Genomic DNA, 12,383 nt, shown 5'->3' on the forward strand with positions numbered 1-12,383 from the left:
GAACTCAGAAGATTAAAATGCATTGGTCTTTTTAAAAAAGACTTCTTTTATGACCACTCATATCTCTGAGTAGAGCTTTGGATGGGTTTTCTTCCTTAATATAATTCCTGTACAATGCAGAAGGTAATAACAGTACAGCAAAAGCTATACGGATGTGCTGGCTGTAACACCAAAACTTTCTTGAGCCTTTTACGGATTACAGTAAGGCTTGATAAAGTCCAATTCTTGGCTGAGAGCATCTGGGGGATGCCAGTGTTATGGATGCAGGCTGCGGTGCTCCCGCAGTTGTGCTGCTTTCTCTGCTCCGTGGATGACTGCTCTGCGTAATCTCTGTGTAGTCATGTCTGGAGTGGCCAGGGAGATCTGTGTGTTTGCTGTAATCCTCTGAAATCTGTTTCTGTATTGGGAATTTTCTGACATCTTGCCGACAGCAGAGCTCCCCCCTGGCTCTTACAGGCTTCTGGGAAATGGGGGGAAACTTCCAAACTGTGGGTAGGGCGAGAAAGCAAAGATGCCTTTTAGCTGGTGAAGAGCAGTTGTGTGTCTAAAGCGTGTGTGTATGGAGGTATTTAAAAGACAGGTAGACGTAGTGCTTAGTGATGTGGCTTAGAGATGGTTTTTGTCAGTGTTAGGTTGATTGCTGGACTTGATGATCTGAAAGGTCCCTCCCAACCTAGGCGGTTCTACGATTCTATGGATGGCTCTTCCATAGCAGTCACAAGAATGACCTACTGAAAGTGCATCTGAGGAAGGTCCTTGCTGAACCAGCAGGTTCAAACAGTATGGGTGTAAATATACCCTCAAATAAAAGATAGTTGAGTAATAGTACTATGGCAGCTCTTGCTATGGAAGAGACAAATCCTGAGCATGGTGTGGGACTTAGCGGACATACATACACGTATACTCTTGCTCTCATATAGACCCTGGTATCAGATGATCAAGTATTAGGATAGGATGTGTCAACCGAGGAATGGGGTGTGACTGGGAAAATGTGTGAGTAGTTTCCATCGAGGAGCTGTTGGTGACTGTGTAGCTTGGGCTAGCAAGCCAGGGTGCAGCAGAAGCCCCCAGCCTGAAGACAAGCTGGGCAGGTGGTTGTGGGGGGCTGCCTGGCCCCAAGGTACAGCAGAGCGGTCATTCAGGCTGAGCTGCATCCAGGCTCAGCTTGAATCCATGGTACAGCATTCCGCTGCTGCCACCCAAGCAATAGCCAGCAAGATGGTATTGACGAAGCTTGGGCTTTTTTCCTTGTCCGCCTCATCGGCTGCTGGTGAGTGAGGTTCCATCAGTAAAGTGGTACTTGGCGCTACAAGTGGAGGGGCAGCTTCCCAAGAAGCCCATCAGACTTCATCGTGTGGCATGTTGAGAGAAGCCTTGCTAAGCTCACAAGCTGCTAAGCTGGGGAGAGAGGTCTTGGCAGCAGTTCTTCTGTGGATGCAGGACAGAGGGAAGTTTCCAGTTTAGACATGGTCTTCACAGTGTGTCTGGCAGGGAGCAGAATGGCACACATCGCCTTCCAGTCATTCTGTGGGAATAGTACAGACACAGCGGCCTGCTATCACGCACCTTTATTTCAATCAAATAAGCAGAGCTACATAGACAATAACTAGGGTCCTCACTGGCATTGTAGCAGTAACATGTTTCGCTTTCAGTAGCCATAAAACATAAAGGTAGAGCTAGCCCAAACACGCCATCCGAGAAGGTCTGGGTCTCCTCTGATGTAACTCTATTAAAATACTTTTTCCAGTTCACCTAGAGACCAAATGCTGAGTGGCTGTTAGTGTCTGTCTTTCCTCCACAAAAAGTCGTGTTGTGGTTGTTCTCACTTAACTGTTTCAGCTGCCGGACTTGCATCGACTTAAGTTGACTTGGCCTCTAGAGCAGATGCTGATCTCGTTGAAACTTGGGAGTTATTTCTTTGTGGGAAGTCATCTGCTGTCCAGATGGGGTGGCCTGAAACAGCTGGCTCCAGATGCGCCCTGATGGCGGATCCTGTTTGCTTTCTTTGGGAAGTTGTAGCCGCAGTGCTGTCCTGACTTGTGCTGGATGCTGCAGCCCATCATGTGTTTTGCTAGCACATTGCCTAAATAATTAAGATGCATTAAAAGCAGAAGCTTGTGCTGCTGAGACTTATTTTTCAAATCCTTTGAAAGATTAATATCTGTATTTTTAATCTTGCATGAAATCCCACGGTGAGTGCATTTCATCCACCGCTTTCATAACAGTGAGAAACTTCACTGACATGCTATGGCTAAAAGGGAGGGAAAATCAAGATAATTAATGTTTGTGTAGGCACTGGGGTTTGTTCTGATTTACTGTAGCCCCTTTGTAGCATGGCTCCTTGACAGATTTGTGAAGTTGTAGGGACCTGACAATCATGATGAAAAGTGGGTGGTGAGTTGCCTGTAGGTTCTTAGATCCTTGTGTCCCTTGCATTGGACAACTTACAGTGAATAAATAGTTAATGCCCGCTCATACATTGCATCGAAGCCTCCTTATGCTAGAAACAGAAATGAGAACAAGGCACTTAATTTTTAGATCGGTGATTGAAAGTATGCCAAATGGTATTGAGCCAGCATTTCAGGAAAAATGCTAAGGAAAAAAATGGCATGCTATTCCAACACCAATTTATATCACCGTTTTCGAGACCTAAAGTCTGGAGCACTGCTTAGCATGAGAAATCACCCTCTACATTTAATTTTGGCCAGAGAAATTGAATGCTTTTTTAGCTGATTTAAAAAAAGTGCATAGTACTATTCACTAATCTGTTCCCTCCGAGTATATTTGATACAAGCGTTTAATTGATACCGTGTTTAACCAGTCTTTCAAGTTACGGAAGGCTAATTCCAGAATAATCTCGGTTCTTACACTTGTCAGAGCTCACATTCATGAATTCTTGAGTTCTGACACCTCTCCCCAGCTCGTGGTCTCTCGCACCCGTGCACTCTCGCACGCCGCAGCCTGAATTACGCTGCGAGGTGGTTGCTACAAATAGTTGCAGCAAGTGGCATCCAATGGGTGATCGCCTGCCAAAAATAAAACCCTGCTTGGGGAGGTGAGAGAAGAACAGTTCAGAAGTTGAGGTGTGGATATGCATCGAAGGGGTCTGCAGGATCCTGGAGAGGATCTGCCAGGGTGCCCTTGGCTTTATCGGAAGGGAAACGTCTCGATAGCATTGCTGATAGCCAAGGTCGAGTGAAGCAAGAGTTTAATTAGCCTCTTCTGTGAAGAGCCTCCCTTCCCAAAGGACACCTGGACACTTAATAGACTATTTGCAGGAATTTTTTCTGCTTCTCTCTAATACGTAGCCGCTTCTGGTGTGGAATGCGATAATTAGAAGCCCTCTATGAGGGGCTCAGATGTGATTCCGTGCAATTGGAGTCCCGGTTGGCTGTTTTCTTTTTCATTTTGTTTTTCCAAAGAAGCCTGTTGCTACTGTATTACAGTGGTAATATTTTTCATTCTCTCTAGCAGCAAATTTCTATTTTGCATTTAATGTTTAGCATAGCTTGGATAACTTGGTTTGGAGGAAAACCCTTTTCAAGCCCTGTTTAGATTTTGCCTGTCAAAATACACACAAGTCAATGAGTTGTGCTGCCTATTACTGTGATTCAAGATGTTTTGAGTTTCTTGGGGGGGCTTTGATCACTGGGCACGCAGTCAAGAACTGTTAGGTAACAGTGTAAAACTAAGCAGAAAAGGAAGATATGACAATAAAAGCTGTGCTAAATAGACAATTAATCTGTTTTTTTTTCTTCAGTTCCCATCTAGCTCATATCTTTGCCACTAAGAATTTATTTCCCTGTGTAGCGTAGGAAGCTGCAATTTTATTACTTCTGTATTTTAGTCGTCAAACTCCCACTGCCCCTTATGAAGTGATAATTGCCGAAGCCATTTTTTTCTAAAGGCTATTTAAAACTTAAAAGTTTGACATCAAGTTAATGTTGAACAGTAAATGCCACCTGGAATATTTGGGTTAAAGGCAGAGCAATTGCTGCAGCCGGGTGTTTCCTTCCTAAAAAGCCACGGGCTATTGGTGGTAAAGGTGGGAGGATATTCAGAAAATACTCTGTGTGAGCATGTGGAAGGCAAGTGTTCAAACTCGCAGAAAGTAGAGGGTATGCGGGGTATTAGAAGGTAGAGGGTTATGACTGGAGGGCTAAGGAAGCAAAGAACAACTTCCTAATTTTATTTGTAGGATTTGCTGTAGTATCAAGACTTGAAAACATCCTCCTTCTGCAAAACTGTTCAAATACTTTCACCGTGAGGAAAATAACCCCATCTCACCAATATCATATATATTCTGATTTTGTTGCAGAAGTCAGGGTCCATCTGCGCGTTTCAAAGATGATGGCAGAAGACCTGCATCCCCTCCCTGGAGATGGAGGGTTCATGTTTGGCACAAGCTTCAGGACTTCTGAGACGCTATTTAAAAACAAAGCCTAGATAGCGTGAAACCTTGCAAAGATGCAAAGAAAAGACTTTGTGCTAAATCCAGGGATCGGATTCAGTGTCAACAACTAAAAAGAAAGTTACAGGAGAAACGTGTTTTTTCACTTGCCCCAAGATAATATTTTCTGATTCCTGTGCAGCTGGTGAGTTTGCTCTGCCGAAACCCTTTGTTGGGGAGAAATGAGTGAAAGCTGCTGGGAAACAGCTCCTTTCTATTTGATGCTCATAATTCATGCAGCAGGAGGTTTTTGCCGGCAGTGTTTTTGGTAGAAGAGCAAATAAGAATGATAGCAGAAGTGACTTGGGGATTACTGGGTGCCGTGGTATTTATGTTGGTCCGAGTCAGTGGTGACCTTGTGCTGCTGAAGGGCCACTGAGGGACCAGAGGAGCACACGAGGTCCCAAATTGGACAAGCTCCAGACCCTGCTGTAGGAAAACCAGGCACAGGCGCCCTTCAGCGTAAGGACTGTGGGTACCAAGAGACCTGTGATAAATCATTTGCATCGGCTTCTAATTCAAGAAGTTTTCACTGAGGTTTTTGTTTGTTTTTCCTGGGGACAGGGAAGGGGCTGAGGCAGCTCTCTAGGCTTTATGTTTTACACTGGATCTTGTGTGAAGCATAAATCTGGCACGGTCTGTTTAAAAATACCGTGGCAGGTTTTTAGACAGCCTCTTGCTCAGCACAGAACTGTACAAGTATAAATTTCAAGACCATGGTGCCCTTGAGTATTGAACCTGTGGCTCTGTCTAACGTGTCTGCAGAGAGCCTTTATTTATTCTCCTTTTGCTGCTTAGATTCATTTACATTCAGCAGAATATCATGTTGCAGTGACACTTTACCTGACTGTAACAAACGCAAGCGGAATTTTTTTTCTTTCCCCCCTATTTTTAAAATGCTGATTTGAAAGGAGGGTAACTCAGAAGCAGCTTGCGGAGGTGAACGTTGTTCAGCGGAGTAGTGATCCCCAAGTCTGCCCGAAAGGCCAGCAAAGGGATGTCATGAACAGCTTACAAATCTCCTTCAGGAAGAAACTGTATATCAAATGATCTGTTCCCGATTTTTCTATCATTGCTACATATGCATGGAAAGGCCGTAGGTTATGTCCTTCTGAAGGATGTGATGATATATGTCCTTCTGAATTACATAGTAGGAATCATCAGCATATTAAAATAAGATGTTGGTGCCAGTGGTGTCCGCAGCCTGAGGATTCCGAACAGCGTGGTCATGGGCTTTCAGGCTTTTGTACCTCTGACTTTTGTCTTCAGTTGGGCGTTTTTACAGAGTTAAGATCATTCTCAAAACATTGAGTAAAAATACAGCTGTTAATCAAATGGTTAAAAATTAGCTTTCTGCACATACAGCCTTGCTTGAACAGTTTTTCTGCACTGCCGCCTCTCCCTGTTGATAGACGTCTTTGACCAACCTTAGAACAAGTATTTCATATTGGTCTTTACATTTGAAATGAGATTCCTTCCTTTAAAAGTTTGTCTTGGCTGTTTGATCGCTGTGGACAAAAATAGCTGGCTTTTACAAAGACACTTACGACTTCTTACAACAGGATTGCCGAGGAGAAGGGAGGAGCAGAATGGGGCTGAGCCCGTGGCTAAAACCCGCTCTAATTGCAGCTCTTCAGTGCTGAGATTTACCCCGAGTAACCGTCTGTCATGAGATGCTCTGTCCTTGTCCTTCTTTTTCTTATTTTGCTTCTGGCATTTCTCTCGGAGAATAATGTCAGTATCCCAGGAGCCTACCGCTGCGGAGACAGATATGCCAGAGTTTAAAAACTTCATTTCTGGGAGAAAGCCTGTCTGTGGCACTGGCTCGCAGTGAAATGCCACACAGCAAAGTGAAATGGAGGCCATCACATTTTAAGCAGTTCTTTTTTTTGTGTGTGTGTGTGGTTTTTTTCCTTTTAAAGATGCATGTGTGCGTGAAGGACAAGCTGGGTAATAGCCCGGCCCAGGTCGTAGGGTGGTGGTGTGGCAGGGCTGAAGCACGGAGGGAGCAGCGGGTTGGGTGTCCCGCAGCTGCGTGGGCGCTCATTAGTAATTAGGCACTCGTCAGTCCCTCATCAGCTCATCTGTGGTGAGCAGTCGTATTTGGAACCTTTTACTAGTGTTGCCCTTTGGCTTCTGTGCCTCTTTTAGGAGCAGCAGGAGTTTCTGGATGAAAACTCTGCAATTAGTTCATCCTTATCAACGCGCAGCATTGTGCACGGGATGTGTTCCTCTGCCCTTAAATTTTTCACCCGGCGTCGCCTTGCCTCTCTTCCTTCTCCCACTGGCCCCGTTCTGTTCAACCCGTGATCAGTCTCCTTAAGTAGCTACTTTGTCCTGCATCGTGCGTCTGCGCAGGTAACCCACGTCCCGATTTGTTCATATTAATACATATCTGTAGGCTTTTGCCCACTCCAGGCTCAGCTGTACTTCCATACTGTTAGCCATCTGTCCTGGCAAACACACAGTCCCAGGAATTGTCACAGCCGCCGCGTCCCTTGGCAAGCAGTGGCTTACAGTTAGCAGAAAGGCTTTGTGTGTCGGTATCCGTGGATGCTAGATCCTGTTGGAGAACATTGGTAGGGCAGTCTTTTCCTCTTACTGCCACCTTCTCGGGGTCTGGAGAGACTGTCGCTGTAAATCTGCTCTGCCCTCTAGCCCGCCAGCTCTGGCAGTTTGTTTCTGGCACCCAGCACTTCGGGAGGATGGTGGAGGAGGCTCAAGGGGCATCCATGGAAAACCGCAGCCCTAGGACAATTTCTGACATCTAGTAGTTGGCTTAAGCCATGAGCGAGGTATTTCAGATCTGTTCCAAAACTCTCTTTTAGTATTCTAGCACTGGGTGCTCTGGGAGAGCTGGCAGCCATTTGCTCTGATACAGCTGCTCGGTGTTCAGTACTTGAATTAATGTTTGCTTCTTTTTTTCACATTTTTATTTGACTGTTCAATTCCCTGGACTGTAAGGAAGGGGAATGTTGAATAATTACCTGCTCCATAATAAATTAGTGTGAAAAGGCAATGGGTGCCATGCATCAGCTTAAACTGCTGTCTGGTAAAGTTGCATTAATGTGTATAAATAATGTATATCTTTGTGGAGGAAGTGCTTTGTCTTTCTAATGAACAGTTGCCTGATTAGAGAGGCCGAAAGACTGCATACCCTTGCAAAAGAAAGGTTTTGTTACGCGTGTGCCTAGATTATTAAAGTGGCTTCGTGATCCTGTAACTGCAACTAGGAAATATCTTTAGCAGAATATGCTGAAGAATTTCAAAAGACCTTGTGAGAAATCCGCTGGCAGATGACTTTGTGGTTTGGGGACTGGTATCTCTTCCACCGCAGGAAGAAGGGTCAGGATTTCTGTATTTTAGTATTTACATATGTTTTAAGGACTGATGCAAACTGTACAACTGCCATTAAACAGCCAGTAATTCAGTGGTTGCCTTATAATGGGCAGCGAGCGTTTCACTGTGTGTTTGGCTTCAGAAATGGCTTGAAGAATCACCACGATAGCTGACTAATCAACAGCTCTAAACCAAGACAGCGGCATCACTTGCATTTAACTGCTGTAAAGATAAGTTGCTTGATGATGACGTTTGTTGAAAGTCTAAAAATCGACATTTCTTTGTTCGCAAAAAAACCCCAAATTATTTTGTATGTTCTTAGTGTCCGCAGCAGGTGGTCAGTGAAAGCAGGTGGTGCAGATGGTCGTTCCCATCCTCTGCAGTGGCTGTGAAATAGTGTCTCCATGTGTTTCTGGGGGTCACTTGGTCTTGGATGGGAAAAGGTGAAGATTTGAACGCTTCCAGTGCCCATATTTTTTAACATTGTCCTAAAATCCTGTCTGTTCCACAGGTTATATTATTATAATATTACATAAAGGGTGTAGCTCTGGCCAGTGTAGACTGTCCCAGGCCACACTTGGCATCTCTAACCGCAGAATAAAACTTTCCTGTGCCAGTGCTTGGCAAACTGGCAGGCAGAAGACAGCCAATTAAACAAAGGGCAGGCAGATAGGGAATTCGGTGAAGGAGAGATTGTCCAGACTAGCCTGACATCTTCACGTGTACAGTAAAATACAAATTGTACTGGCATATTATGTCAGCATGAGGCTGACCCAAAGTGACCTGGCGTGTGTGTGTGTTCTGGGATTTCTGGCTTATAGGAGTCTGAATTCCTCACCGTGACTGAGGTTCAGCCTGATTGTATATAAATGCTTTTTTCTTTTTTCAAATGCAACTTTTGTCAATTTTTTTTTCTTTCTGTTCCCTTCTGTCTCCTTTTGTCACAGCCGAAGGAAGTTTAGTTGCAGAGAAAGGGGAGGGGGAGAGAACTTGGCTTCTGCTCCATCTCAATGCAGTATTTCTCTTTGAAGCCTGCAAAATGAAGCGTTAGAAAAACAACTCAATGGGGGAAACATTTCACCGGTTGTTTTATACACTCGTGTTGTCACTAAACAGAGCATGTAATGTATCTGTAAAATGAGCAAAAGCAGCCCAGTATCCTGAGGCTCGCGCCAGTCTGACTGAGAGCGGCATCTGGAGCAGAACTCTTCTGCCTTCTCCTGCTGGAAGATGTGTTGCGAGCGTCGGGTGGGCGGCAGAATCCCTCTGGGTGTGTGGATGGTGGCTGTACTGACGCCGATGTCTGTTCTGTTGTCTCCCTGCTAGCTGAAGACTTGGAGTGTCGATGAACTTCAGAGGAGGCTCTCAGCCCTGGACCCCATGATGGAGCAGGAGATTGAAGAAATCCGCCAGAAATACCAGTCAAAGAGGCAGCCGATCCTCGATGCCATTGAAGCCAAGAAGCGGCGGCAGCAGAACTTCTGAACCACTGGTAGAATATTCTTCCATCCTCAAACAATCACCTCCTCGCTTTTATGACTACTAAACATATTGATTTCTATTGAAATACGCTAGCAAGATAGAGGGCAATACTTCTGCTCATTTATTTTTCCATAGCACCTTTGTGAACTCAGGAATGCCATTAAGTGCAAAATCCTGATGGTATGTTTTAATGTTAGACGTATATTTAAAACCTTATTCCGAAGGAGTTTTTGTTACTGGTTTTAGGGGGGTTGTTTTTAAATCAGAGGAACAGATAGAAATAGGCTAATGAAAGTTGGCTCACTCTCTTTTCAACGGAACTTTCAGTAGTCCATTTTGTTTTAAGTTAATATGGATTGTGGTATTTAACGGCTGCATCTTTTGTGGGTTTTGGTTTTGTTTGTCAGTGCACAGACACAATTCCAAGCTGTTAAATGTATCTTTCTACTGTTAAGGTACTGATAAGTTTTAGGTCACTGAAGAGAGCAGGTGAGAACACGTGCAAACTGTTCCAGCCTTTTGAAAGAAACTTAAATCTCATTTTTTTTAAAAAGCCTGTAATAAGCCCCATGCCTTACACTGTGTGCTTTTTAAGCAAGTGTGGTTTCTTCAAGACTTCAGTTTTGTCTTTTTGTGTACTTTACAAATTAATACGAGTAGATAAAGCATGTTGTGCCTCCATCAGAAATTACATTCTGCAATTTAAAATCCACACCAACTTAAAAAAAAAAAGCCAATCAACGAGACCATTTCTCTTCGTCTGTTTGAAAATGTCCTTCAGGGAGACCCTGCTGACAGTGGAGTACAGGAAAAAGAAACAGTATTGGAATGGGTGGAAGCGGTGTGAACCTCTCTCAGGAATTAGGTACTTCTGCTGTGTCTGAGAGGATTTAATAATCTCCACAGTTTGAGAAATATTTCATAGACTTCATTTCAGATTTACATCTTTAGGTGCTTGAATAAAAACCTAATTTCACAATCCTTCACATTTCTGCAAGGTTTAGCACATCAGAAAAGTTGAAACTGAAAGTAAAGACTTTGTTGAATTAGCGAAGATGAGCATTTATGGTGGTGGAGCGAAGGCGGAGTTGGTCTGGATGAGAAGACAATTACTGCTGTCCTGCTGGAAGGGACTCAGTCTCTTCCTGTTCCTCTGGATGCTCTTGTGTTCTTTCTTTAAATTTCCCTGCTGTTCCTGCCCGGTGTAGCTCAATCAACGAAAATGCCCCAGCGTGTACAATCGCTGTGACGATGGTGCAATGAACTCACTCCGGTAGAGTGGAGAGTAAAAGAGAAGCAACGAAGAAATGAGCCTAATTTGCAGGGCAGAGACCAAGTGACGCCCCTGCCGCATGGGCTGTAACAGCAGAATTACCTAGTTTTAGATTTATCTAGCATATGGTGAAATATTTGGACAGAGCAAGTATTTCTACCGATTTATATTTATTTTGCTCTGATAGAGGCAACAGTTCCCATGTCGTTCTTCTGAAATAGGCCTTGGTGCATCACCTAGATAATTAACTAAATAGCAGTGTCTCCTGAATCAAATGCTGCTAGAGAGGTGAAGTGTTCATTTCACGCCTCCATAGGCTCTTTTTTTTTTTTTTTCCCCTTGGAGCAGACTCTTGGCTACCGTTACCAGTTATACGCCATTGCTGTGAAAGGAACCAAGCCATTTTTACCCCCTCTGCAGATCTGGTTGCATCGGTTTGTCTGAGTTTGATGCGCGGTGCGAACACGGCTGTCCAGAGATCAGCAAACCAGCTCCCCGAAGGGAAAAGGGAGGCGGGGAGCAGCGTGTCCAGGGTGCCGAAGTAAGGTACATCCTGGGATAACCCAGCTATTTGATAGCCTCGAGTATTGGGAAAGTTCTGAATTAGGAAAACGAAGTAATTAAAAGCTTTGTTGCTATTAAAATCTCTTAGTCCGGGCTCTCTAAGGGTCTGGTGACGTGCTGTGTGAACATCAGGGCTCATACAGTGCTCCTCTGAAATCCGTGCAATACATTTTGCCCTAAACGTGTGTTTATTATGAGCAATATTCGTGAGCGTCCTTTGCGTCAAAAAAACTCCCACAACTATGATTCTGTAACTTAGGAGGGAGTTCTCTGGTCAAGTGTTGATCTTGAATTAGTCACTTGGATGGCTCTGGCCCAGCATCTCCGGTGGGACAGGCGTACGGATATGTGACGTGGTAAATGGCGCACTGCCTGCGTGCGGCGTGGATCAAGCAGATTCTGCTGGGAGTAGTTTTACCTCTGCACTGTGTAGGTAACTTTCGAGTGATCGGAGGGCATTAGAAAACCCAAGTTTTAGGTGAAACACCACAGGGTGGTGTCTACTTACAGAATATGCAACCCGTGACTGCTGTAACTGAATGTAAGCACTCTTGAAATGCTCTGCTTTGCTGATGTGATTGTCTTAAAATACAGCAAATGAACCAAAATAAGTACAACTGGTCCAATGGCTTAACTGTCTCTGAACCTTTCTTAAATGCTTGCAGTGGCTGAGACTTGATGATGTTTCTTGCACTTGGAGCTCTAATGCAGAGAAATTATTTTCTCCTTCGCTGATTTTCAATCTGTTAGAGAAAATAATTCCCTTTTTGGTCCCTTTGTAGAGCATCTGGGAGCATAGTAACTGCTCACTTTCAGAGTTCTCCAGGCTAAGACCAAGGCTCGTACCGTAAGAGAAAGCTGTTCCGGCCAAGTTTTTAAGCAAAAAAGCTTACTTAATTGTGAAGCTGCATTTGTGTGCTCCTGGGGTCTGTCTGCCATTGCTGAAAGCGTTCTGGACACAAACCATTATCTTTGCTTCTAAAACCCAGAGATACTGATGATGTCAGTCATGTGAGACTTAAAAATGTGAAGTTTGTAGCTTTAACTTTTTTGTAACAAAGAAATTAGCAACACTGGCATAAAGTGCTGACTTGAAATGCTATTTTGTAAGATCTGGCTGTTTGTATATAAGTGTTGGGTCATTAGTTTGTATATGTATGAAATAGTAACTTTTATTGCATTCCTCTGAGTTTGATACAGGAGACTTTGTTTGATCTTTCTCAAATATCTTGCCTTATTTGTTCAAAGGGGCAAATAAACTGTCCTTATCTGAAA

At 44.1% G+C, this 12,383-nt stretch overlaps 1 protein-coding gene across 2 annotated transcripts in view; it reads left to right on the plus strand.

The window, feature by feature from the left end:
- STK4 (serine/threonine kinase 4) overlaps positions 1–12,383 on the plus strand; it is a 48,647-nt gene extending 36,264 nt beyond the window's left edge. For both annotated transcript variants that reach the window (XM_063349932.1, XM_063349933.1), the window contains one exon: positions 9,116–12,383. In XM_063349932.1, the coding sequence (XP_063206002.1) occupies positions 9,116–9,274 (159 nt within the window). In that variant the 3' untranslated portion in view covers positions 9,275–12,383. The remainder of the gene's footprint in view (positions 1–9,115) is intronic.

Source organism: Chroicocephalus ridibundus, chromosome 12 (genome assembly GCF_963924245.1).
Source record: "Chroicocephalus ridibundus chromosome 12, bChrRid1.1, whole genome shotgun sequence".
Taxonomy (NCBI): domain Eukaryota; kingdom Metazoa; phylum Chordata; class Aves; order Charadriiformes; family Laridae; genus Chroicocephalus; species Chroicocephalus ridibundus.